This window comes from Gobio gobio, assembly GCF_949357685.1.
Source record: "Gobio gobio genome assembly, chromosome: 16".
Lineage (NCBI taxonomy): Eukaryota > Metazoa > Chordata > Actinopteri > Cypriniformes > Gobionidae > Gobio > Gobio gobio.
The window spans coordinates 26,966,906-26,993,784 of record NC_137109.1 but is presented as its reverse complement, the minus strand read 5'-3'; the positions used below and the strand labels follow the sequence as shown (position 1 = coordinate 26,993,784).

Here is a 26,879-nt window from a genome sequence, read left to right as displayed (position 1 = left end):
TGATTGTGAGAAATCTATGGAATCATTCAGGTTTAAAGACTTACTGTTGTGGGAAAATGTACTATTTTGGGTAATCTTAAAAATATATATGTATTCTTTTTTTTAATGAATAAACCGTATTATTTATAATTGACTAACTTATATGCAATTATATACATTTAGTGCTGAGGAAAACTAAACCGTATTATTTATAATTGACTAACTTATATGCAATTATATACATTTAGTGCTGAGGAAAACTATAGTTGTGAAATAAATAAAAAAAATATGTTGTGCTGTTTTATACTTTATGTATCAATATTTTTATATTTTCACCTGATTTTCACCCTTTTGTCGTCGTCTTGTGTATTTTTAATTCCCCGTGGAGATTTCTATTGGAACTCTGGTGGGAACTTAGAATGAAGGTGTGGTTTTCCAGCGGAACTATAATCGTGAACACACAAACCGTTGAGCACATTTTTTTCTCTCGAAAAGAATAACATAAGAAACATAATTCTGATATTTTGCACGCAATATCATACCTTTCGAAGTGCGTATAAACTACAATTTCACTTTATTTTCTTACTTGCCGTAATTTTACTCTATGCAGGTTTGTTTTCACCTGGCTCGTACCTACGTTTTATATAGCATTAGTCATTTTATGTTTTATTAGTACGACTAAATATCGACTGAAGATCGGTGAAGTGTCCGTGTAGTACGTTACCATGGCTGCGGCAACGGTGGTAAGTCTGTTCATTGATATCAACATTCATCAGTTAATCATATCAATTCGTTTAATAACTTTACTCATCAATTCTGTTCAATATTGATCAGGACTTCCGGGCTCAAGTTGATCAGTCATGCAGATACTCGGAGGAATTCGTCAATATCTATTATGACTGTATGGATAAGAAAAGACGGGTATGGTCATCTCACGTTCTGATGTTTAACCTCGCTTCTAATAGCATGTGTGCTGATAAATTATGTTAATTAGCTGTGCATCCAAAGACTTCATCATAGTGAATGATTGCTTTCAGACTCTGACGAGGCTGTATCTGGACAAAGCAACGCTAGTGTGGAATGGCAATGCTGTCACTGGTCAAGATGCTCTCGGCGAGTTCTTCGAGTCTCTTCCCTCTAGCGAGTTTCAGGTGCACACTCTCGACTGCCAGCCTGTGCATGGTATGGAAACCTTATGGACTACAGTCGTTGTTATTTTATTTAAATGTGTAAAATTATTCAATCTAATACTTTTTTTTTTTTTTTTTAAGAACAAGCAACTCAGGGCCAAACTACCTTGTTGGTGGTTACAGCTGGCTCAGTGAAGTTTGAAGGAAACAAACAGCGATACTTCAACCAGAATTTCCTATTAACTGCCCAAGCTTCTCCTAACAGTGACCAGCCGGTATGGAAGATTGCAAGCGACTGTTTTCGCTTTCAAGACTGGGCAAACTGAATTGCTTTTTTTTTTCTTCTTCTCTGTATATTGTATTTCTTTTTTGTAAACTCCGTTGCAATTTAAGTATGTGCTGTAAATAATAAAAAAAAGTGACTGTTGAACTGTTTCTAAAATCGAATACCACACAATTTGAGTAGAAAACGATTTTACTTGTTCTCAGTGTATATTACATACAGTAAATAACAGTACTCACAATAAAAATAATAAATAAGCATCATAGAACATTCTACAAGCAAATTCACAATTTCTCAATGCAAACACTTGACTGCTGTATAGTTTTGCTTATGGTGGTGATAGAAACCCTGAGGTCCGTGGGGAAAAGATCATGCCAAAAGGGATGAAATAACTGCTGAACTTGTTGGATTGATGGCTATTAATTTAACAATGGCTAAAAATCCCTGACAAAAAAAAAGGTGCAAATTACAAAATTATAAATAAAATACACTTCCTAGAATGAAACAAGCCAAGATGTGACAGATTACAATGCCTGTACAGATCACACTTTCTCAAAATAAAACCAAAATAAATTAACAGTACAAATGAAATGTATAATTTTAACCAAATAAATTAATATACAGAATGCAATATTAATGGCAAAATTCATATTCTGGGGCTGAATTTACAAACTGCTTCTTTTTTTCCTTTTCAACTTTATGCATTAAGGATTGAGAATTGGTTTAAAGACACACTACCAAATATATTAAAAGCTTGCAGAAGTGGAATTTGAAAGAGACGATAGTTTGTGACAATCGAACACTTAGCACAAAAATTAGTGGTTTAAAAAAAAAGACGATACAGATACAAACTTTACCGCTGTGGCGTAAGAGGGGAATAGTACTCCTAAAAAATGTTCCCTTCATTTAAGTTCAGTTTAACTGCACAAATAAGCAACAAACCACTTGCCGGTTATCTCAACCTGTCCTGAGTCATTCCATGAGCAAATATTTACTAGCAATTGTGTGAATTAAATGTGTGAATCATAACAACAACAATTCTCATTAGTAAATAACAAAGATGGTTTGTAACCATTATGAAGACACTAACGCCTAATGCACTGCATGGATGAAGCACAAGGAACCTAAATCTAACGTTTAAAATAGTGACCAATCAGAAGGCACAAAAACATCACTATATATTACTTGCCTCTAAAAGGAGGCGGAGTTCCGCAGTGCAATGACTTCACCCTCAGCTAGCAGTGTTCAAACTCTATCAAACCAAGCGAATTAACATTTTTTACAAAGAAAAGAAAATTTCACACATTGGAAAAAAAAAAGCACAAGGTGATGGCAGGATATCGCTGTCGTATGGTTGAAATCCTCTTTACAAGAGACTCCTTTTGTATACTAAAAGGAGAAATAAGTGGATACTTTACGCTGGATAAGATGAACATCGTCCCTTGTCCAACAGGGCTCAAGCTACAACTTTAATTGTAAACTATTCCACAGCAGAGAGACTACAGAGCTCGGAACGAAAAGCCCACAAAGCTCTGGAATAAAATACATTGTTCGTCTTCGAAAATTTGTGCATGTCACTAAGCAATGGGCAGTGGTGAAATCTGTGGCAAAAAGTGATTTTGTACATTTATTGATATACAGCAATGTTGCACGGTGAGGAACTGATGAAGCTGTCTTTGGCTGTGATAGAAGTCCTACTTGTGGCCATACATTCTTTCGATGTCATTGAGATAGTGGTTCTTCAGTTCCTTCCGCTTCAATTTGAATGCGTCTGTCACCAGGCCCGTTTCAGGGGTCCAAGGCTCTGGACTCAGATGGACCATGACTGGTATCTCAAAGCGCTGGAGTTTAACTAGAATTATAGAAAGATTATTAGAAGACACGTTCTGAGACCAAACCCTCTCTTATGGTGCGTTCACACCGGACGCGATTCGCGCGATTCGCGCGAGTGATTTACATGTTAAGTCAATGCAGAGACGCGAAATGGCATTCTGCGGCGCGATTCGCGCGAATGAGGCGGCGAGATTCGCGCGATTCGCGCGATTGAGGCGGCGAGAAGGACGCGACTTGAGCGTTTTGAACGCGCGATTCGCGCGAATCGCGTGAATCGCGCGAAACGCTCAAGTTGAAAAATCTGAACTTTGGCGGATATTTCGCGCCGCGTTAACCAATCAGGAGCTTGCTCTAGTAGTGACAACAATGAAGAGAAAATCTGTATATTGATATCTGGTTCAGACAATATGATTATCACTGTGATAACATTAAATTACATGAAACACAACCCAGTCTCTTTTTGTTAAATGCAAGTTTATGTATGATCAATAATACAAAAGTATCAGTAATGTATAACAAGCTATACATGAAACAAAGCAACAATGCAGTCAAACATTCAAAGTCAGTGCTAGTAGGCTAACGTTACAACTGCAACGTACAGTTATAGCCTAAAAATATAAAGTAATGAAACTTATCTTTGCCCTCAGCCTAAACGATTTGCCAGGGAACAAATTATAGATCCATGAGACCAAAGATCGGCCGTTACAAGACGAATTATAGCTCGAGACACACCACAGAGACATCAGAGCCAGCGGGAGACGGCAGAAGGACTGGCCGAGGAAAGGTTGCCCTCGCCGGCTTTCACGTGCGCTGAGCGCGCTGTCCTCTGGAGCTCACAGCTCCGACAACGGCAGATAAAATGTTCAAATAGGCACTGTTTATGTAAATAAACCTCAGATTTGAGCTTTAAACAACTACATTATCGACTGAAAAAGTCTTAAAACTACGTTTTGTCACACATTAACAGTAGATATGAACAAAAAAAAAGACATGTAAACACAGCCCATGTCAGCCATTTCTCAACGAGACGAGCTGCTGGCGGAAGCCCCGCCCATGACGCGAATTCGCATCTGTTGTGCAGTGAATGTCACACGCGATTCGCGCGAATTTCACGCGCGATTCGCGCGAGTAAACTCAAAATGTACACGCGTCCACCTTCGCGCGAATCGCGTCCGGTGTGAACGCCACATTACAATTCTATTTTATGTACATTACCATTCGTAAGTTTGGGGTCTGTAAAATGTTATGTTTTTGAAAGAAGTATTTTATGCTTTAATATTATGAAAAATGATTCAAATTTAAAGTAACTTTTAATTTAAATATATTTTAAAATGTAATATATGCCCGAGATGATAAAGCTGCATTTTTAGCATCATAACTCCAGATTTCAGTGTCACAATCCTTTAGAAATCATTGTAATATGCTGATTTGCTGCCAAAGAAACATTTATTATTATCAATGTTGAAAATAGTTGTGCTTCTTAATATTTTAGTGGAAACTGATACATTTTTTCAGGATTCTTTGATGAACAGAAATAACTGCTTTCATTTAAATACAAATCTTTAGTAACATTATAAATGTCTTTGTTACGTTTGATCAATTTAAAGCATCATTTCCGAATAAAAAGTATTAATTTCTTTTACAAAACGTTACTGAACCAAAAGTTTTGTACGGTAGTGCATTTAGAGTCAAGTTAAGGTCAAGTGTGCACAAAGTCTGATGAACTAAACAACCATATAAATAACAATATAAACAGTTGCAAGCTATTTTATGGTACCAAAATGTATTTACAACGAATATAATGCTGAACTTGTGCACATGAATCTTGTGCTAAAAATTCAGACATGGTGTTCGGCAGGCCTTCAGGGGACTCATTTCAATTAGCTTCAGTAAATGCTTTGATACAGTTTCCACATTTTGAACCTTTACATCATGTATCTCGCTGCTAAAAAACCTGTTACACTCACTTGAATTTGCGACTTCTTTAATTTCTCTCAGAACTTCCCTTTCCATAACTGGGTGGTTGCAAATATCTTCCCATGTGCCTTCAATGCCTTTCTGATTGGCGAGAGCTGTCAGCTTCTTCTGATTAGGAACAATGAAGCTGATAACGTAGTTCTGTTCACTGGTAGGCAGAGGGAGAGAAAAAAAGAGGTCTGTATACAGTATGTCTGCTGTTCTAAAGAGAGGACCTTTGGTTAGGGTCAGTAACATCCCATATGCATCAGACAAAGCCGAGTGTACAAACCTGTTTGCGTAAGCGCAGATGTTGTCAATATAAGAGCAGTTCTTCAGAGCTGACTCAACTTTGCCTAAAGAGACGTACTCCCCAGCTTGAAGTTTCACAAGGTCCTTCTTGCGATCTAGGTGTTACAAAATACATGTGAATAATACTGATAGATGTATGATTTTGACTCAAACAAGAAACAAGACTTCCTTATGATGCTGAATGAAGACATACCAACAATCTGAAGACAGCCGTCAGGGTGCATCTCTCCTACATCACCAGTGCAGAACCACCGCTGTCCGTTGTGATCCACATAGAAGTCCTCATTATTACAGCTCTCGCTCCTGTAGTAGCCCATGGTTACATTAGGACCTCCGATGAGGATCTCACCACGTGGATGAGGCTTGTCATGCTTTGTATAACCACCTGAAAGAATGGATATGATGAGAATCATGACAGCTGTAACAATAACTAAAAGATAAAAGAACAGTTCACCTGAAAATTACAAATCTTACTAGGGATGTCACAAGTACCGGTACTTCGGTACCAAGTCGGTACTGAAATGATAAAAATGTGACGATACCAGAATTTCTGTAGTACCCGAGTATATTCGGGACCCACAGCTGAGTTCAGTCGCTTCCGTGTTAATCTAAGCGCAGGGTTCCAGACTGTAGCCGAATATATACTAGTGTCTGTGGAAACTGCAAAATACTATTTAAATATTACTCCTGCATGCTGCATCTCTGTGTTAATGACGGGCTGTCGGACGCACACACACAGGCACGTACATGACACTCGTTCACTGTCTTTGTAGTCTCTCCTGTGTGACACTATATGAGGACACGAACGCAAAAAACGTCACTTCATGAGAATTTACCGTTTCATTTGAGAAAACTGTCACATCATGAACACAGACACTCAAAGGTCTTCACGGCAACCCGTCAAAATAAAAGTTCTCTTTAACATGAAGAAATTGACAGAATATATTAGGCTACTGTTGTAGCCTACAGTAGATTTAGCTACATAACTATTTCCTAGTTACCTATTACTCTATGTAATAATAATACGTCTCTACTTATAATAATAATTATGCCTAGATGGTTGATTATTTTTCACTTGATCTTTTTTTAATAAACATTGTTTACTTTTAAACAGCATACAGACTTTAAATATTTATGTATTATTTACTTAAAATGATTATCATCATAAATAATAAACTTAATACATTTAAATTTTTTTTCGTAATAGCTAGATTAAAAAAAAAAAATTATTAAAAAAACATTTAGCTGTTGAAAAGTTGAAAAAGCTGTCGAGTACGGTAACATTTTTATGGTATTGGTACCGACTACTGGAATTTTGGTACTGTGACATCCCTAAATCTTACTATTCTTCTTTTTTTTTGCACAGCTCATCACACAACACTTTATAGTGAAACTGATTATAATATAAGCCATTATTTCACCAAAATTCTTACCAGCGGTTTTATTTTAGGTGTCATTTTTTTTATATATATCTAATTATCACCTAATCATTTGTTAACAACATGTATTATTTACTTCAATTGGCTCATTGTTTCTGCCTTCAATTAATACATTGTTTAATAATACATTGTTAGCTAACTGTGTGATTTGTATAATGTACATTTCTGAAATCCATAACTTGGACAGTCACCTCTGATAACAGACCACTCTCAGCATTTTCTGTAAAGCTGCTTTGAAATAAATTTATTTTTAATTAAAAATAAATGTATTTTTATTTCAGATTTAGTCATTTTATTACTTAAACATTTTAGCTATTCATGTAAATTATATATTTTATTTAATTTCAGTTTTATTTCAATAATAAAAAAGAAAATGACCTTGTTAAATCTTGTTAACAATAACAACCCTGCTTAGTTGAAGGTCACATGACACCAAAAACGGAAAAAGCTAGATACCGTCAGATTATGCATTATTACATTTATGCATTTGGTAGATCATTTTATCCTAAGCGACTTTGCATTAGTGTATAGTGTACATTTTATCAGTTAATGCATTCCTAAGGAATTGAACGCATGACCTTGCCATTGTTATCTCCATGTTCTACTAAAAGCATTGGCACACAGCAAAGTTCAGTGAACATTGTGTTCCTCAAACAAAGCTATTGCATGACTCCAGAAAAATTGGTATATAGTGCAAGTCTATGGTGTTCTGAAGCTTGATAGCCAAGACTGTCAATTTATACTTTTGTTTTTAGCAAGAGCGGTGTAACGAGTCTTAAAAAATATCAAATTTGTGCTCCGCAAAAAAGATAAAAGCATACAGTTTTGGAACAACATGAAGGGTTATTTCTTTAAGCATCTAAATGGAATAGGGTACATTGACCAACCTTCAGCCCAGTCTTTGAGTTTGACCTCACAGCAGATCAAAGGAGCTCCTACTCGTCCTGTGCTATAATCTGCAACTGCACAACAAAGGAAACAGATGTCATCATTACTGCCACGTCACAGCTTGAAGTATTGGGACAAAGCTCTGAAGAGATTTCAAAATATATGACTCTACAAGTAATGATAAAATGAACAGGACAGGTTGGAAAAGATGTTCAGATGCATCAGGACTACTTACCTTCGGTTATAGTGCCTGCTCCACAGGTCTCAGTAAGACCGTATCCTTGACCAACAGGACAGCAGAAACAGATGTTCATGAAGCGCTGAGTGGCGGGAGACAGAGGAGCTCCTCCGGACAGCATCATACGCACATTCCCGCCCAGCAGAGATCTGACTTTCTTAAACAAACTGAACACACATAAAAGGAACAAAGGCGATTAAAACTCCAGACTCATTAACAAGAGCAAATGTGATTAACTGAGGGCCTATTTTCATCTCATCTTACATATTGCACAGGGGTGCATCATAACCCTTCTTGATCTGCTGGAGCTTGTAGTCATAAGCCAGTTTAAACAGGGTTCTCTGCGCACAGCTCATCTCCTGCACCTTACTCATGACGTTCTTATTGATCCGGTCCATTATTTCCTGACAGAAGAAACAAAAGTGTGAGATTTTAACATGACTGAAATGAACAAAGCAAGATGATAATGTTTAGAGGAGTCCGACTTACAGGTACGGCTGCCATTAGAGTAGGTTTCAGCACACTGCAGTCACCTTTACTTCCCTTCTTAATTTTGGTTGACTACAAAGCAGGAAAAAGCCATTCAATAATCTGAGATTAACATGTCATTATTTTGTAAAAAAACAATCTGTGTAAATGTGTGACTATATTTACCTGATCAGACAACGTTTGTGGCGTGGAATAGCCGATCCTGCAGCCATATGTCACACACGAGATCTCAGCCGTCATTTCCAGGACATGAGCAAGAGGAAGATAGGCAATATATGTATCCTTTGGTCTGTGGAAGCATACAGGCATTTTAATGCAAAACTACCACTCCATTTCAGTCAGGCACTTTTGCATAGCAGTGTTTGGTTGCACTGCAACAGTTGGTTTTCTCCATTGAGGAATTTATTTTTAACTATAACTTACAAAGCCTTAAAGAGAGTCCTACTGTACTATGAGGTTGTTAATCTATGCTTTTTGAAGTCATCAGCCCTCATTATTTTTTTTATTTTTTTTTAAATAATCATGTTTAACAGCAGTAATTATAGTAATTTGTAATTATTGTTTAATAACTACATTACTCACGAGAGAGCTGAAACTAGCAAATCAAGAAGACGTTAGCATCCACCCACTACCGTGAAGCACTGCGAATGAAGAGCCATTACATACAAAGTCTTGTACCTTTGGGCCACATCGTTCACCCGGCACAATGCAACGCCAGTGTTTTTCAGCCTGACAGTTATCATTTTCACGTCCAGTGCCACATTGTTTAAATAGAAAATGCACTCACATCCATCTGTTCGCCCATGCGTGCGCTGGTCTGAAAATAAGGTGTGCTCAGGCGCATTGTTGGCGTGTTGCTATTTTGAGGCAACTGAAAACGACACGCCATTGACCAACAAAAATCTGGTCTAAAGCCAATAGCGACAAATTTTTTGTGTAATTTAAAGAGCAAGTTAGTAATATGTGCCTATAGGCGGTTGCACAACTTATGTACACTCTGCTGATTACAAAGACAGGGACGCACAGCAGCACACACATTTTTAAATATTAAAAATAAAAGGATTCCTCTCTGGAGAATCGTTCAGTTTTTCCACTCACAAATTCCGCCATGTAAATAGCGAATCAGTAATGGTGCAAGCGCAACTGGCTTTTAAAGCAGACCTGCAAACCCCTCAGTGTAAAAAAGGTGACAGCGTCGCGGTGTGGTTTTTTTTTTGTGCCGATTTTGTGATTTTAATATGCAAATGACACATTTCTGAGTGTGACTTCAAGAGAATGACACATTTAATATTTTAAAAATGATTTTATTTACAACACGGAAACGCCTGGAACTCAAGGAAGTGTTGTGACGCGTGACACAAAAAATAAAAGACTGACAGTAGGGGTGTAACGGTACACAAAACTGACGGTTCGGTACGTACCTCGGTTTTGAAATCACGGTTCGGTACAGCAGTTTTACAAAATTGCTTTTTATATTTAACAGTGGTTTACTGAAGAAGAAAACACGTTTCGGTCCTTGAATGAATTAAATTATATCTAAAAGTTTATTGAAGATATTTCTGTAAATTATATAGGGAGCCCTTACTTACGCATTAATATTAAAGGTTAACAACAGAGGCCAAACTATTAGCCTAAATTCAGTTGCTATAACACTCAAATAACACAATGTATGCAAACATGTAAACTTCACATAAGGCAGTTTTTGCATTAACTTCTAAATCTAATTATAAAAAAAAAAAAATTCTCCAATTCGTTGTTGAAATATAATAATTTATACACAGTGTCTGTCATTTTCATGACAGGTTTATTTAACATGCATGAAATAATCAAGACATCACTAACAGGTTAAGTAGAATATAATGCATATACAGGCTAATATAGAGCATATATTTAGTAAAAGAGTTGATTTGTCTAGTGAATAAAATTCTGTGGACACTGAATGACTGCCTGAGGTAAATGTGATGCTAACGTTACATGACATTGTTTAGTTTACACGCAGTTATATTGACATCTTTCCGCCGTTGAAACACTGATTTAGCGATTACACCACATACAGTGAGGAAAATAAGTATTTGAACACCCTGCTATTTTGCAAGTTCTCTCACTTAGAAATCATGGAGGGGTCTGAAATTGTCATCGTAGGTGCATGTCCACTGTGACAGACATAATCCAAAAGAAAAATTCCAGAAATCACAATGTATGATTTTTTAACTATTTATTTGTATGATACAGCTGCAAATAAGTATTTGAACACCTGTCTATCAGCTAGAATTCTGACCCTCAAAGACCTGTTAGTCTGCCTTTAAAAATGTCCACCTCCACTCCATTTATTATCCTAAATTAGATGCACCTGATTGAGGTCGTTAGCTGCATAAAGACACCTGTCCACCTGGCTCTTTTTTTTTAAATCCCTATGGAGAAAATTAATGGGAAAAATACTTCCTGAACCAAGAGCACTGAAAAAGTGGGCGGCCACTGTTGCACTTTATTTATCATTATACACACCCCAATCCAGGTATCCTCTCGCACTGGCCTGCCATTCCCCCAATCAGGTTACTGTGGATGATCATCACTCCTTTAGGTCTCCCGGTGGAGCCACTGGTGTACATAATAACAGCGAGGTCTGACGAGACAGGCTTCACTATTGGTATTTTCACTGCAACACAAAGCACACAATATTTTCTTCACTGGTGATAGAGATCGCAAATCTTGATTTAGCTCGATATTGTGTGGGTGAACAGTGGGTAAACTACAGGCAATAACTGAAAAGGTTAATTAGCATATAAATAAAATGTCAACCATAAAGTCTGTGCTATTTTTAAGATGTATCAAAGCGTGCTTACGGTTTTCTGGCTTGGCTCCCAGCTCTTGCACAGAGTCCATGCTGTGGATCTGGATGCCCTTTGGAAATCCTGCTGTGCTGACGCCCTTCTTGTCTACATAGATGATGTGCTTTAGTTTGGGGATTTGAGGAAGAACACCCTGTAAAAATGTAAAGAAAACATTTTTCATTAAATGTTCTGTTTCCATCATTTAAATATTTCAAGTGGCAGGGTAAGTAAAGCCAGCTGGCACCAGGTGTCAATTCGTTGAATTCCAAGTTTTGGCAGACGATTAATTACTACTACTTAAAACCAACAAAATGTCTATGTCAGCTGTTGACAGTGCAATGTCAAATTGTCCTGACACTGAATTTTGGTCACCCATTAGAACCAATATTTAACCAAATATCACTGTCTTATGATGTTGGTGGCCTGCTGGGAAATTTCGAACTACAATAGGTCCTGATGGGGCATTATTGTTAAACCATGTGGTGTTTCTTACAGAAGTTTTTTTTATTGGGTCAAACATGACTTGCAATTTAATAAGTCAGATGTTCAATTGGTAACTGTTCTGGCAGATTTAGTGTTCATTTAGTGAAGAATTCATCAGTGATTCAAACTGACAACTCATGAGTACACAATTGTTTAAAAGCTCACAAGAATCATTTGTTTGTGGTTTATACTGCACTGGTTTTTGAGTGGAGCTAGCAAAGACAATGCAATTGAAAGCGATGAGCGACAAGAATACTTTTTGTGCGCAAAAAAAACAACAACGATTTTATTCAACAATCTATCTTTTTTGTATCACGCAATTCATGTAAGCACCTCAACGTATGCATGTGGTGCTCAGCCAATAGTGAGCTGACGTTCTGCTGTGGAACTCGGAAAACACTGCACTGTGGGAATACCCAACAATGTGAATAGTAAGAGTGACAGGGAAGAGAAGACATTGTTGAATAAAGTTATTTTAGTTTTTTGCGCATGAAAAGTATTCTCGTCGCTCCATAACATTAAGGTTATTGTTTTATTTTAACTATTTTAACACTCGGATTTCATCAAAAATATCTTAATTTGTGGTCTTACAGGTTTGAAATGACATGAGGGTGAGCAATTAGTGACACAATTTTCATTTTTGGGTAAACTAACCCTTATACCCATTCAATTCAAATAAATTCAGACTACAAGTTCACAACTCAGCTAATTATTATTATTTTGCCTTGGATCTATAATGATAGTAAATTGGATTGTTAGCAACATGTTTTCAGCTCACCTTCAGTCTGGTTTCCAGCAGTTCTATACTGGTGACCAGATGTGTAACTCCACTCTCATTCAATCCGAAAGCCACTGCCTCTTCTCCTAGAGTCGCATAAAAGGTGACCACTACAAAAAAAAAACACATGAAACGCAGATTAACAAAAGATAAAGATTAAAACAACATTGATTCAATTTTGGCATGTCAAAATCAAATTAAAAGAAATTAAAGGATAAAACCTATGACTCATATGGATTATTTTTCTTTGTGAAAAAAAAAAAAAAAAAAAAACAGAAAGTGAGAGTAAAAATAATCTGTTTCCTTACAAGGGAAATTGCGTCTGAAGCAGGTCTGAGCTGTGATCATCCATTCTGCCCGCGTCTCACAGAAAATAGCGATGGTGCATCTTGGCTGTTGGTCTAGTGCTGTCAGTCCACTCCCAAAGTGACTGACCACAGTGTCCATCTCCTCATAGGACAGCCATTTATAATCACCCAAAATTAACTGCCAAGACAAAACCATCAAACACATTCATATTAACACATATTATTCAACATGGAGTTTCTTTTTCTCATTTCTCATTACGTTCACATTGCATTTGAATGTGGACCAAATGGGTTTTTTTAGGACGACAGTGTGAACAGCAAAAAGCACACAGATTCTGACATTTTCTATTTATTTCTACACGTCTAATTCACAATTTAATTCCAACGTGAATTCACTGTGATGTATGTGATTTCTATGTCAATGTAAGCCAATTCCATTGTTGTGGGGACTTTTTTATCCAAAAGTTGCAAATTTCACTATTATCAGGTATTATACAGCAAGATGGAAAAATGTATGACAGTATACTGTCTGCAACACTAGAAAATGCCAATACAAGCTGTTTTTTTCAACGTTATTCTAATTTCATATAATAATAAAACATGATTTATAAATATTTATAAATGAACATTTATAAATGTATGCATATCCATAAATATATTAATATGCAAGTTCATATTCAAAGGAATATATACACACTCTCTTTTAATTATTACAAAAAACATCCATTTCAAATAAATGCAGTTTTTTTTACTTTCTATTCATCGAATAATCCTGAAAATCATGGTTTCCACAAAATAATTAAACAGCACCAAATCAGTTAATTAGATTGATTTCTGAAGGATCATGTGACACTGAAAACTGGAGTAATGATGCTGAAAATCAGCTTTACATTTTAAAATGTATTCAAATAGAATAGATAAGCGCATTATTATTTCACAATGTTACGGTTTTGACTGTATTTGATCAAATAAATGTATCCTGGGTAAGCATAAGAGACTTCTTTCAAAAACATTTTGAAAGGTAGTGCACATTTATAAATAAAATATATTTATGATTTTATGTGGAACATGCCTTATGTAACAGGCCTGTTTGGGAGAGTTGCTTGTTTAGACCAGCATCTGATACGAGCCAAATTGAAAAGGTCAGGTGAAAATTTAGGTCAGTTAAAAATTTAAAATAGGCGCCTTGGATTGCAGTGTGAACATATAATATGCTTTTACCTTTTTTTTTACCATTACCTTTTTGAAGACTTTCCCAGTCGGTTGAGTCTCATTTTCTTCACTCAGAACTTCTCGGGTTCCCAGGCAGTCTGCTTTACCGAAACGCTGCACTGCATAGTCAAACAGCTTATCAAGAGTATCTTTTCCAGGGAAGTCTACCGTGACCAGGGAGTCGAAGTGATCCACTGAACGATATGGTCCATCCGTCTGACCGGTGGTCGACTTGGATTTGAGCCTCTTTGCCAGGGCTTTCTTTTCCTGGGCTCCAGTCAGGAAGTACCATGGCAGAAAGCTCAAGAGGGAGTAGAGCCACACTACTGCGTGTACTGGGAACAAGAGAACGGTACTCAGGTCCATGCTGAGAAGCTGAATGGGACTAAAAGATGAAGGGATCAGGCCAAGCCTGAGATAGAGTCAGTTTGTTGCCCTGAGTCCAACTGAGGATCAAAGGATTGGGATCAAAGTTCAGAAAGATTGGGAAGTATCCAATATGTGGTTCCAAAATGTGCAACCTGATGAGAAAAACAGTCACAAATAGAGGAAATGTATTATATTCAAGTCTACTCAAGCGAAGCACAGATACAAAGATACTTATTAATATTTAGTAATACAACCAAATTGACTGCACTGACACAATTGGATGAGAACAATACTTGGACTGAAGTGAGCTGAATGATGACAGCACCGTTATCTGCAGAGCTGCTTTATAGCAGATTTGACTGTTTCGCAATTGAAGAATTTTGCAATGTCTACATTGTTCATGAACTGAATCAACATTTAAGCTGATTAGCTGAAAAATGACACTATTGTCTGTGGAGCTGATCATTATTGTGGAATCCTGTTTCTGCTGTGTAAAGAAAAAAATAAAGGTAACTGAATTTTTAATCTTAAAATTCTTAATTTTTTCTCTCACCACTGCAAGATTTTATCATGGCAAGTTTATATCTCATAATTCAGAGAAAAAGACTTCAGAAGTCAGAATTGAAAAACGTTTTCTTTTTTCTCAGAATTGTGAGATATAAACTCGAATTTTAAGGGGGAAAATGTCAGAAGTCACAATAAAAAAAAAGGTAATTGTCTCGCAATTCTGACTTGATATCTCCGAATTCTGAAATGTGCAAATTATAAAGTCTGAATTGCGAGATTAAAAGGCTGCAATTTTGTTACTTTTTATTCTGTGGCGGAAACAAGCTTCCATAGCTTATAGCTGAATTGAAAGGTCCTGTTCTTCGTGATCCCATTTTTCAAACTTTAGTTAGTGTGTAATGTTGCTGTTAGAGCATATATAATACCTGTAAAATTATAAAGCTCAAAGTTCAATGCCAAGCGAGATATTTTATTTAACAGAAGTTCCCTTTCAAAGCCTACAGCGAACGGCTGGTTAGGACTACATCCTGGTATTTCCTGCTTTAATTACGTCAGTAGAACAGTTTGTCGACTAACCTCCGCCCACAAGAGTACGCGAAAAAGGGGGCGTGGTCTTGTTGCTCCCGCGTGGAGAATAGGAATGCTGCGTCCCAATTCGCATACTATCCGTGCTAAATAGTATTCGAAAAAATAATTAGTATGTCCCAAATCTTAGTATGTTGAAAAAAGTATTCCAAAGATTCCCGGATGGTTTACTATTTCCGGTCAGAATCCGAAGTGCAGATCGATGCGCACTCTAACGGCTGATATTGCCCACAACCCATTGCGAGATGGACGAGGATTCGATTAGAACTACAAACGCGGATAAAAAGTGTTTAAAAAACTACAAACATGACGGTTACGCGAGTCTGACGGTTAAGTGGAGAGGATTAGATAAAGTGGTTTGAGTGAGCAATTATCAGTATTTAACCGGACGAAAAGATATTTATTCAATATTATCTCACCTGCAGCAGCATTGAGAACTTTTGTAATGATACGTTTGGCCATTAACTTTGCAAACACATGAGAGGAGTCTAAAGACCCACGAATGGCAGATCAACGAGCGACTACATTTCTCTCCGATGCGGTAGGAAATTAAATTTAAAGTGGGGGATTTGAACTGTGACGATGATTGACATTTTAAACGGTGACGGGACGCACGTAACAGAGTCCGTTAAAGATGACGAAGTAGTGTGTCCCAAAGCTTGCATACTCTTCTGCTACACACTCAAAAGTATGTACTTTTTCTTCACAAAAAGAGTACATACTTTTAGGACGTAGTATAAGTAGGCGAATTGGGACGCAGCCGAAGTGTTGCGTTCGGTTGCGTTTGTATAGTTTGTTTGTCGCCATGTCGTCGAGACGCTGTTATTTTCATCCCGGAGTCAAGTCACCTTTGTTTGGCTTTCCCAGGGACGCTGTACTTAGAGATCATTGAGCGCATGCATCCCCGTTATGGTAAGAGGCGTGAGCTTTCCGGTAACGTGCGCTCTGCGTGCGCTAAGCTGCTGTCGAATCACAACACGGGAACCGCTGGCACAATCAGAACTCGTTACGTGTTTCTGAAGGAGGGACTTCATAGAACAGGGAAATCTTTCAAGCCGTTTTGAGGGCAGTGAAAACAACAGTATACAGATAAGTAAATTGTGTGAAAAATACTGTGTTTTTTTACACGCGAAACATGAACACATGTTATATTGCACACTGTAAACACAATCAAAGCTTCAAAAAAACACGAAAAACAGGACATTTTGAACTCATTTTATAATTGATGAACGTCACAGTCAGGCCCGGTTCTACGGGGGTGCTAAGCACCCTCAAATGCAAGCAAAAGCACCCTCAGTTGATACTGTAATAATATTGGTGAAACAGATTTGGCAGAGATGCAAATTTGTGTCCGAGCACTGGAGACCGCAGTCAAATACTGCTATTTACAGCGTGTTTTTGCAGCGGTGAGTAATGTAGCCAAACACAGATAGTTGTGGATCTCTCGAATGCGATCAGAATCTCACTGCTCAAAACGACAGCGTTTTTAGGCTATTCAGTGCGGAGTTCATGCAAGCTCGCAAAACCTTTCATTAACAAAAGTCAAGACACGATGTAAGTAAGAGATCTATTGTTGACAACATTTTTATAACGGAACTTTGTGAGATCGCGATGAACTGACAAATCAACACATTTTAGTGGTCGTATAGTGATCTTGGATCTATAACATTCATTAAATAAAAATATTGTTGCTAAGAGGACTGACGGCCAATTGCATGCTGCAATTTTTGGAAGTGACATCTAAATATAAATGCCACTCTGCACGAGACAGAAATATCCTCCTGAGACCCAGGATAGAGGTCATTATATTTGAGTTAATTTCTCTCACAACAGTTTTAAGTCTGGACATTCTTATGAAAATATTATTATATGTCTTTTTACATTACATATCCCAAAACACATTAATATGCAAATTAGTATATAGTGTATAGATGCATTGCCTAGAATGGGAATGGCATTTATGGCCATGTTTACACACATATTGCATAAAGTAAAATGGTATATCAAATGATTCTGTATCTTTCATAACATTGAGAATCATCTTAAATACAAAGTTTGGATTAAAAAAAACTTGAAGCATAAAAATTGATTGGTGAATGAAGAAAAAAATCCCATTGTTTGTCTATTTGTGTCTTTTAATTTTCTCAATAAATTGGTTCTGGTGTTCAGAGGATACAGCATATAACATAGGAATTTCTAAAATTCACAAAACCCTCAGGATGACAACATGTTAAAATAGTAACGCATTAAAGCAATGTAAAGGCAGACTAATAGATTGATAGACAATAGGAGTGTAACGGTACACAAAACTGACGGTTCGATACGTACCTCGGTTTTGAAGTCATAGTTCGGTACGGGTTCGGTACAGCAGTTTTAAAAAAAATTATTTTATTTTTAATTAAACAGTGGTTTACTGAAAAAATTGTGTCTGACCTTAAATTAATTCAATTATAAAGTTTCTTAAGGATAATGTTGTAAACTATATAGGGAGCCCTTACTTGCACATTATTACTATAATATTAAAGGTTAACAACAGAGCCCAAACTATGAGCTTAGATTCAGCTGATATTCATGTTTAGATATAACAATCAACACTAAAATAACAAATTGTGTGCAAACATGTAAACTTCACATAAGGCAGTTTTTGCATTAACTCCTAAATCTAATTATAAAATTAGGTTTTTTTCTCCAATTCGTTGTTGAAATATAATCATTTAAACACAGTGGCTGTCATTTTCATGACAGATTTATCTAAACATACATTAAAGGGTTAGTTCACCCAAAAATGAAAATTCTGTCATTAATTACTTACCCTCATGTCGTTCGACACCCGTAAGACCTCTGTTCAACTTCGGAACAGAAATTAAGATATTTTAGTTGAAATCAGGGGCCGGTTGCATAAACCGTTAAGACTAGTCTTACAAGTTAGACATACATTTTTTTCTTTAAGACTGTTCTTAATTTTTTTTAATCAGTTACATAAAAACATAGACTGGCCTAATTTGATACGAAAAGTGAGACTGAATGCCACTTGCCTAACTGCTAGTGGCTCATACTAGATCTTAAGACACTGTCTTAACATAATGGCTTAGTTTATGCAACTGGCATAAACTGGCAAGTTATGAATCACTGAGCCGAATGATGATTCAGATCGCATGTCAAACCGCCAAACTGCTGGAATTTGGCGATTCAAACCGCTGAATCGACTCAGTGATTCATAACGCTTCGAAGCTTCATGATGCTTTGTTTTGAAATCGTCATCACTATGCAAGTCGTTATTTAGGGTTTTTTTGCGCACAAAAACTATTGTCGCCGATTCATAAAGTTATTTTAGAACCACTGTAGTGAGATGGACTTTGTCACGACGTCTTTAGTACCTTTTAAGGGTCTTGACAGTGTAGAGTACCATTGAGCCAATGGAGGACTTTCAGAGACATCAGATTTCAACTAAAATATCGTAATTTCTGTTCCAAAGATGAACGGAGGTCTGACGGGTGTCGAACGACATGAGGGTAAGTAATTAATGACAGAATTTTCATATTTGGGTGAAATAACCCTTTAAATAATCAAGACATCACTAAGAGGTTAAGTAGAATTAATATTTATATATATATATATATATATATATATATATATATACACACACACATACTCACTCACCTAAAGGATTATTAGGAACACCATACTAATACTGTGTTTGACCCCCTTTCACCTTCAGAACTGCCTTAATTCTACGTGGCATTGATTCAACAAGGTGCTGAAAGCATTCTTTAGAAATGTTGGCCCATATTGATAGGATAGCATCTTGCAGTTGATGGAGATTTGTGGGATGCACATCCAGGGCACGAAGCTCACGTTCCACCACATCCCAAAGATGCTCTATTGGGTTGAGATCTGGTGACTCTGGGGGGCATTTTAGTACAGTGAACTCATTGTCATGTTCAAGAAACCAATTTGAAATGATTCGAGCTTTGTGACATGGTGCATTATCCTGCTGGAAGTAGCCATCAGAGGATGGGTACATGGTGGTCATAAAGGGATGGACATGGTCAGAAACAATGCTCAGGTAGGCCGTGGCATTTAAACGATGCCCAATTGGCACTAAGGGGCCTAAAGCGTGCCAAGAAAACATCCCCCACACCATTACACCACCGCCACCAGCCTGCACAGTGGTAACAAGGCATGATGGATCCATGTTCTCATTCTGTTTACGCCAAATTCTGACTCTACCATCTGAATGTCTCATCAGAAATCGAGACTCATCAGACCAGGCAACATTTTTCTAGTCTTCAACTGTCCAATTTTGGTGAGCTTGTGCAAATTGTAGCCTCTTTTTCCTATTTGTAGTGGAGATGAGTGGTACCCGGTGGGGTCTTCTACTGTTGTAGCCCATTCGCCTCAAGGTTGTGTGTGTTGTGGCTTCACAAATGCTTTGCTGCATACCTCGGTTGTAACGAATGGTTATTTCAGTCAAAGTTGCTCTTCTATCAGCTTGAATCAGTCGGCCCATTCTCCTCTGACCTCTAGCATCAACAAGGCGTTTTCGCCCACAGGACTGCCTCATACTGAATGTTTTTCCCTTTTCACACCATTCTTTGTAAACCCTAGAAATGGTTGTGCGTGAAAATCCCAGTAACTGAGCAGATTGTGAAATACTCAAACCGGCCCGTCTAGCACCAACAACCATGCCACGCTCAAAATTGCTTAAATCACCTTTCTTTCCCATTGTGACATTCAGTTTGGAGTTCAGGAGATTGTCTTGACCAGGACCACACCCCTAAATGCATTGAAGCAACTGCCATGTGATTGGTTGATTAGATAATTGCATTAATGAGAAATTGAACAGGTGTTCCTAATAATCCTTTAGGTGAGTGTGTGTGTGTGTGTGTGTGTGTGTGTGTGTATATATATATATATATATATATAGGCTAATAGTGTGCATATATTTAGTAAAAGTTGATTTCTCTAGTGAATTAACAGCTGTGGACACTAAATGACTTCTGAGGTAAATGATGCTACGTGACATTGTTTACAAGCTGTTTGACGTCTTTCCGCGGTTGAAACACGTTTCAGTAAGTGTTAATGTATCCTCAACATTCCTTAAGATATTAATTCATGTTTATTCTTCTGGAAGAGATGATCGCGTTCACTCGCACACGCCGCGGCGGCTTGGATTGACGCGCCTATACAGAGATCAATCGTCACATTAAAGAGCGTCAAAACGGCATTTATCGTATGAATTTTGTGATAAAATGGACTGAATACTTAATATGTTCGTGTGGGAACTCGAATTGAAGTGTGTTCCGCGCTTAAAACAAGCCGACTGTTAACTGTTAAAGATTGCATTCAGAACCGTTCGGTACACGCGTGCACCGAACCGAAAGCCCTGTACTGAAACGGTTCGGTACGAAAACGTGTACCGTTACACCCCTAATAGACAATATGTAGCAAAATATTTTAGAAACTCCAATTATTGGTAAAAGTGATGACTTGTAAATAAATAATCATAAATGTCTCACTGTACACTCCTATGGTGGAGCCGTTGTTTAGCCTATCCGCACTTTACTAGCACCTTCAGTAATTTCAGAAGCACCCTCAGTGATTTGATTCTGTAATCGGGCCTGGTCACAGTTATTGAACTGAACTGACTCAACACTCAACTGAACAATGACTCTCGTGTCTTCTTTAATGAAGTTTAATGGTTCTTATTTTCATGTTTATCACTGTGAAGCTGCTTTAAAACATTCTGTATTATATAAAGTGCTATATAAATAAAAGTGACTATGAGAGAGCAAGTTTGGGGCTTCAAGCGGGATAATTTTTATTCATTCAGATACTTTAATGAAACAAGTGAGGCTTATTAGAGGACAGTCACATGTGATGCGGAAAAGACACATTCCAGGCCAGTGAATAGTGTCTCTCTGGTTCTCATTTAATTGCACAAGTATGAAGTCACAAACATCCTGGGGGGACTGCCCTGGCCTTAAGACAGGGCGGACAAACTATCAACGTGATAAGGCACACGGTTACCACACATCTAGTTTTTGAAGATTAATGTTTATAAAACCTTGATACACTCATATCTAGTGTTCCTGTTGCTGGTACAGCATGCCTGTAATGCCAAGATCATGGATTAGATTATCAAGAAAACACCCAAAATTATCCAATAAAACCATAAACAAATCGGTTTCCTTGAGTCATCTCCGTCATTAGCCATGTAGGTGAACTCTGACTTAAGATGACTTAAAGAGCACCTATCATGGAATTTTGAAATGTACCTTTCATGTAGTGTGTAACATAGATCTAAGTGAACAAAAACATCCTGTGATAGCTTGAAATATGACAGTGCACCGTATATATAGTTATTTTCTTTCAAAAGTAAGAGTCGACTCGGAGTCATTTTTAAGAATCGTTAGAAGACCGAAGCTTTTTCTCTGACTAGTTGACGTCAACTTGTCAAGTTATTTGAATACGATACGCCCACTTATTGCGCTCCAAGACGCCAGTGAAAACTAGAAAACATCATGGCCACGAGACGCTGTGTTCTGAAGTGCGACTCAAAAGCAAACTTTTTTCATCTGCCCAAGGATGAGCATTTGAAGACTAGGTGGCTTGAAGACAAACCATACATCGTCACGATTGAGTGTTTATTATTAGTCGTCAAATGTATGTTTCGCGATCTCAGGAAGCTTTTATTATGGACTTTTATTATGGCACATGGTTCTTCTTCGTCTGTCTGTACATGGACTATATGTGCACAGAGCGCCCTCCGGCTGCCAGTATGAATTGAAAACAACACACAAGAGACTCAATCGCTCATGATTAGGCTATTTCTGCCCATTTTGAGGAAGTATTGAATAAAAAATACTCCTCTGTTTAGAAATTTGACACAGACATATGAGAATCTATCAATATGTCTCCTCATCTGCACACTTTTGAACTAAAAGCCCTGAGGGATGTTGATTTGTCGCGAGTCTTCGTGAGGAGTTTTTTTATGAATGAGATCAGCTGAGGCTCATATTACAATAAAACAGTACCGACGCGGTTTTCATATTCATAACTCCTGACACATATTAACAAATTACTGTCATTATAAGACTTTGATGGGCGTTCCGTTTCCGAAAATATCTGCACAGACTATACCAATCACAACTGACTGGGTCATCGGACCAATCACCGCAGATTAGCGTCACGTAAAGGCGGGGTTTTGAAAAGTGAATCACTAAAGGAATCATTTGAGAATCGCTGTCAAAACAGGTAAAAATAAATGCATATTATAAGAAAACTAAAGTCTTTTTTGTCATTGCATGCATGCAAAACTGTTGTTGGGGACTTCTAAAACAATATTTGGAACATTTTAAATGCCATGATAGGTGCTCTTTAAAATCACAGGCAGATAAGGTCATCTCTTGATCACGGATACAGGAAGCGACTTCAACATAACACAACATGTACACAAAGACCTAGGCACATTTGCATAGTTTTGCATCTTCCTGTTACTGCGCTACAAAACTGTGCATTGTCTGTGAAATTCGATCCTCTAAATCCTTACTGACGGTGAAGACAAGTGTGACCAACTGCAGGAGCAGTTGCAAAAGTATCAGCAAATGGCACAAGGTTAATGTAGGACATAGTCCACGGACTCAGATAACCAAAGCTCTCTTACTGTGGTAGTTAGTAATCTCTCTCGGTTTGTTTAGGCTGACAACATTTTGGCATATAGACACCAAGTCATGATCAATCCTGGTGAAACGGCATGTGATGTTGACATAACCCTTAGCCTGATTTACAGTTCAGGGCTGGGATCAAACAAATTTCTGCTATTCCAATGCAAGAAAGACAACCAACTAGTGGACAGCTAGTGCTTTTAGTGATTCTAGAGATTATTTTTGTTATAACCTTAAATCGATAAATGGTCCATTTAAATTCTGAACTTTTTTGTGTAAATAAAGTTATTTTAGAGATGAAAATTACAGTATGTAAAATATATATTAATTTGCTAAAAAGGTACATTTAACAGCGTTATTTCTTTTCAAAAGATTAAAGGCACATTATGTAAGTTCCGCCTGCTAGAGGTTGCTTATAAAAAACAAAGTAGTTTGATGACGCCGTGAATGAGCGTGGAATCATGGGAGTTGTAGTCTTGACTTCACCTCCACAGCCCATGGAAAAGAGTCCGACAGACAAAAATCATGTTCAAGAATGAGCAAAAGTATTCAAGTTTTATTAACATTATGGTGGTATGAAGCAGGGCGCGCAGAGAGCCCTTGGGAGTGAATGCTAATGAGAGAGACCTGCGCAAAACTCTTTGAGCTTTTATTATGCTTATGCTGCAGTCGGCTACTTCCGATCTTTTCGTTGCGTATGTGGGGTAACGTAGAACTGTTTTACATGATTAAAACAATCATACTAAATACATTTGAGTGCGTTAAAATTTACATTATAAAGTTACTCTGTGCGTTCTCTCTGTGGCTGGTATGAGAGACTTGTTGCACATTGCAGTAATCTAGATCGATATTAGAATATCATATTAATAAAGACAGGATGACTAAATGGCATGTAATTATTTTTTTTAAATATATTGTATGATGTAGAAAGCCAAAGTCCCTATCAAGGAAAGTCTGTTGACTCGGTTCACTCGGTGGCCATATTTGCAACACCTCTGTGCAGCTATTTCGGGTATACAAGACCAATTCATATCTACTTGAATGGGGGAATCCTGGAATCTCAAAAAAGTGCTAGCCAATTAACATTTTTCAAATCAGCAACAAAATCTAACATGAACTGTCCCATATATGTTGTTTCTTATGCTCAAAGAGTGATAAAAAAGCTAAATAAAAGCCAAATAAGCCAATGTGCATGTGCAGTCCTAAGCGCTGGTCTCAGGTTTCTATGGGAACTGGAGCTTCTGACAGCTGCAGTGACTTTAACAATCAGTGATTGGCTATTTTACTTTAGGAAGCGGGACTATTCTCCTTCACGAGTAGAAGGAGTGAACCATCTTTCTTCATCTATAGTCTTTGAGAAAGCTCTCCGATTATGGCATGTTAGCCACTTGACAAAATAGTGTTGTCTCTGAGGCATGCTAAAAAACTTTACTCACAGTGAATCAAGAAAACAAGCGATTGAAACAACAAGACTAACCGTGTTGCGCTGTATAACAATGATTCGTTTTCTGCTGATGAATGTACATCCAAACAGTTGCTCGCCTGTCTAATAAAATACATACTATATTAAAGCATCTATGGGGTTTCCATTGTTTTCTACGGAAATCAAGGGTAGCGTGGATATGACGTCATTGACAGGCGACGCAAGGACACGGCACCTCACTTGTCCTGGTTAAAATAGTTGATTTCTCCAGATTTTTAAGTAATGTAAGATACACAGATCAACAAAATATATAACATTGTTCAAGTGGTTTTTGTATATTTTAATCTAAAAATCGTACATATTGTGCCTTTAACGTTTAGTGAGCATTTGATGACAGAGGTCATCTAAATGTATAAGAAGAAAAATGTACAAATAGACAATATTAAAAAATACCGAATCAATTACAGCTCCACCTTTGCTCATGCAAAGTTAATGACATTAACCAGTAACAAGATAACTTACGAAGAAACAAACATTGATGCTGACTGGTTCATTTTTTTTAATCTGCCCCGATGAGTTGAACCCCGTATAAAGGTAATACTCAATCTGAAGCCTTAAATCCTGGTGAGAGTGGTCAGTGAGCCGAGACAGCCAATGATATCCATCCCTCCAGCTCACCCCACTCACGGACCAGATCTTCAGCAGGTGGACAGACACACGGCGGACTGGAATAGAATGATTGGATCCTGGATCTGATCCCATTATCTTTGTAGCACTTGTATCATGCATATCTTTTACAAACTGACCTCTGTTTACTAAAAGGACACCTTATGGCAAGTTGACCTGAATGCACACTTTCATCAAAGAATACATCAATACTGCTAGTGAGTGGTTGTGATTACAGTTCGTTTATAAATATTAGCATAATTGATCCATTGATGAGGTTTGTCATGTCAGCTACACCTTTGAAAGTCCAACTTTCTGCTAAATTGGCGTGTAACGTTAGTTTTAAAATATTTAAAGGTCAGATTAAGTAATAACTATCATAAAAATGTATAATAAGACGTTATCTAATAGACTGGTTTCGTTAATAAAAGCTATGACTCAATCTAGCACCACTAATATATTTGCACTTTACACTATTTTTGGGCGCAATCACATCAGTCAATGCCGTCTAGGCACGACGCAGCAGACACAACACACGTGTTCCGTCCATCACCGTGGAAACGGCTCCGTTTAATAAAATAAACACGTTTAATTTCAACCAGATCGCTTTGATTAACGGAATCCGGTAAAGCTATTTTATTCCGCCTAGGCTGATCTTTTGAATGTGATGATGATGATGACGCTCTTTGTCGGATGCGAACTGCGAAACGTCAAACGCAGCATCATCATGAGAGGATGCCAATACATGCTTTTCCATCAGCTTGCCTCATATCAATGAATTCTGAACAAAACAATCTATTTACACACTTGAATTGTCGTTCACACCCAGTAATGACGTGTAATATTTAGATTTGATGAAGCACTCTGCCGTTGGCCAGCTAACGCTCCCTTTACCGTTCAGTCATCTATAAAGTCGCAGTAAACAAGAAAAAAAAATGTACAAACAATCCCCTCATTAAAAGGTTTTAGGATTATAGTTGTTTAAGAGCAGCTGGCTAGAAAACGATACCCGTTAAATCTTACCGGCGTTTAGTTTCTTACCTTCAGAGCCGGATCGACTGCTCGAGTTTCTCACTGCCAAACGCAATGACCGACAGTTACCTCCAGCGCGTGCTGTTACACCCGGAAATATTGCGTCATCTGACTCCATATTTTTCAGCCAATAGTCGTCTGGACAATTGAAGCAAACGCGAATCATCCACTTCCTGTTACTGGTAGTGCACTTCAGGTCACGTCTACAATAGTTCTAGTGATAATATTAATGAGAAGTTAACAAATAAGTTTCTTGTTCTGTAGTTTCATAAATAATTGTAGTCTATCTATTCTCTGAGAAAAGTTAAATCTAAATCATATTCTAGACAGTAAAGTAAGAGAAAGTATCGTTGTTGTTTTCAAATAATATTCTTGTTCTGTAGTTAAAAAACAACCTATTGTAGTATATGGAAAGCATCAGAAGTTTAAACAACAGAAGGCTCACTGGAAATATGTTACAACTAAATAGAA

At 37.5% G+C, this 26,879-nt stretch overlaps 3 protein-coding genes across 5 annotated transcripts in view; 2 read left to right on the top strand and 1 right to left on the bottom strand.

The window, feature by feature from the left end:
* The window catches only part of LOC307140158 (uncharacterized protein), a 338,069-nt gene that overhangs the window by 146,108 nt on the left and 165,082 nt on the right, over window positions 1-26,879 (top strand). The window lies entirely within an intron of this gene.
* nxt2 (nuclear transport factor 2-like export factor 2) lies at window positions 407-1,946 on the top strand. Its single transcript, XM_079839788.1, has 4 exons — window positions 407-722; window positions 814-900; window positions 1,017-1,161; window positions 1,251-1,946. Exons 1-4 carry the CDS (start codon window positions 705-707, stop codon window positions 1,433-1,435), a joined length of 435 nt encoding a protein of 144 aa, XP_079695914.1. The 5' UTR covers window positions 407-704; the 3' UTR covers window positions 1,436-1,946.
* On the bottom strand, window positions 1,570-26,480 carry acsl4a (acyl-CoA synthetase long chain family member 4a). Of its 3 annotated transcripts, XM_079839787.1 has the most exons (16): window positions 26,418-26,480; window positions 18,433-18,469; window positions 14,187-14,680; window positions 12,948-13,125; window positions 12,640-12,749; window positions 11,391-11,529; window positions 11,053-11,203; window positions 8,713-8,836; window positions 8,548-8,619; window positions 8,323-8,462; window positions 8,056-8,225; window positions 7,820-7,894; window positions 5,687-5,878; window positions 5,474-5,588; window positions 5,193-5,350; window positions 1,570-3,244 (listed from the first exon to the last, which is right to left on the bottom strand). In XM_079839787.1, exons 3-16 carry the CDS (start codon window positions 14,523-14,525, stop codon window positions 3,087-3,089), a joined length of 2,121 nt encoding a protein of 706 aa, XP_079695913.1. In that variant the 5' UTR covers window positions 14,526-14,680; window positions 18,433-18,469; window positions 26,418-26,480; the 3' UTR covers window positions 1,570-3,086. The 3 variants fall into 3 exon arrangements, with proteins under 3 accessions (XP_079695913.1, XP_079695912.1, XP_079695911.1); XM_079839786.1 differs by lacking the exon at window positions 18,433-18,469; XM_079839785.1 differs by lacking the exon at window positions 18,433-18,469 and having other exon boundaries at window positions 14,169-14,680; window positions 26,418-26,468.

Excerpts from the sequence above, each read along its gene's own strand:
- acsl4a (XM_079839785.1), bottom strand. The coding sequence starts at position 14,525 with ATGGACCTGAGTACCGTTCTCTTGTTCCCAGTACACGCAGTAGTGTGG. Across the intron at positions 13,126-14,168 it reads AGGTAATGGTAAAAAAAAAG|TTAATTTTGGGTGATTATAA; the intron begins GTAAAAGCATAT and ends TTGTCTTGGCAG. Across the intron at positions 11,204-11,390 it reads GGGAGCCAAGCCAGAAAACC|TGAAAATACCAATAGTGAAG; the intron begins GTAAGCACGCTT and ends TTTGTGTTGCAG.
- nxt2 (XM_079839788.1), top strand. Across the intron at positions 901-1,016 it reads GTATGGATAAGAAAAGACGG|ACTCTGACGAGGCTGTATCT; the intron begins GTATGGTCATCT and ends GATTGCTTTCAG. Across the intron at positions 1,162-1,250 it reads CGACTGCCAGCCTGTGCATG|AACAAGCAACTCAGGGCCAA; the intron begins GTATGGAAACCT and ends TTTTTTTTTAAG.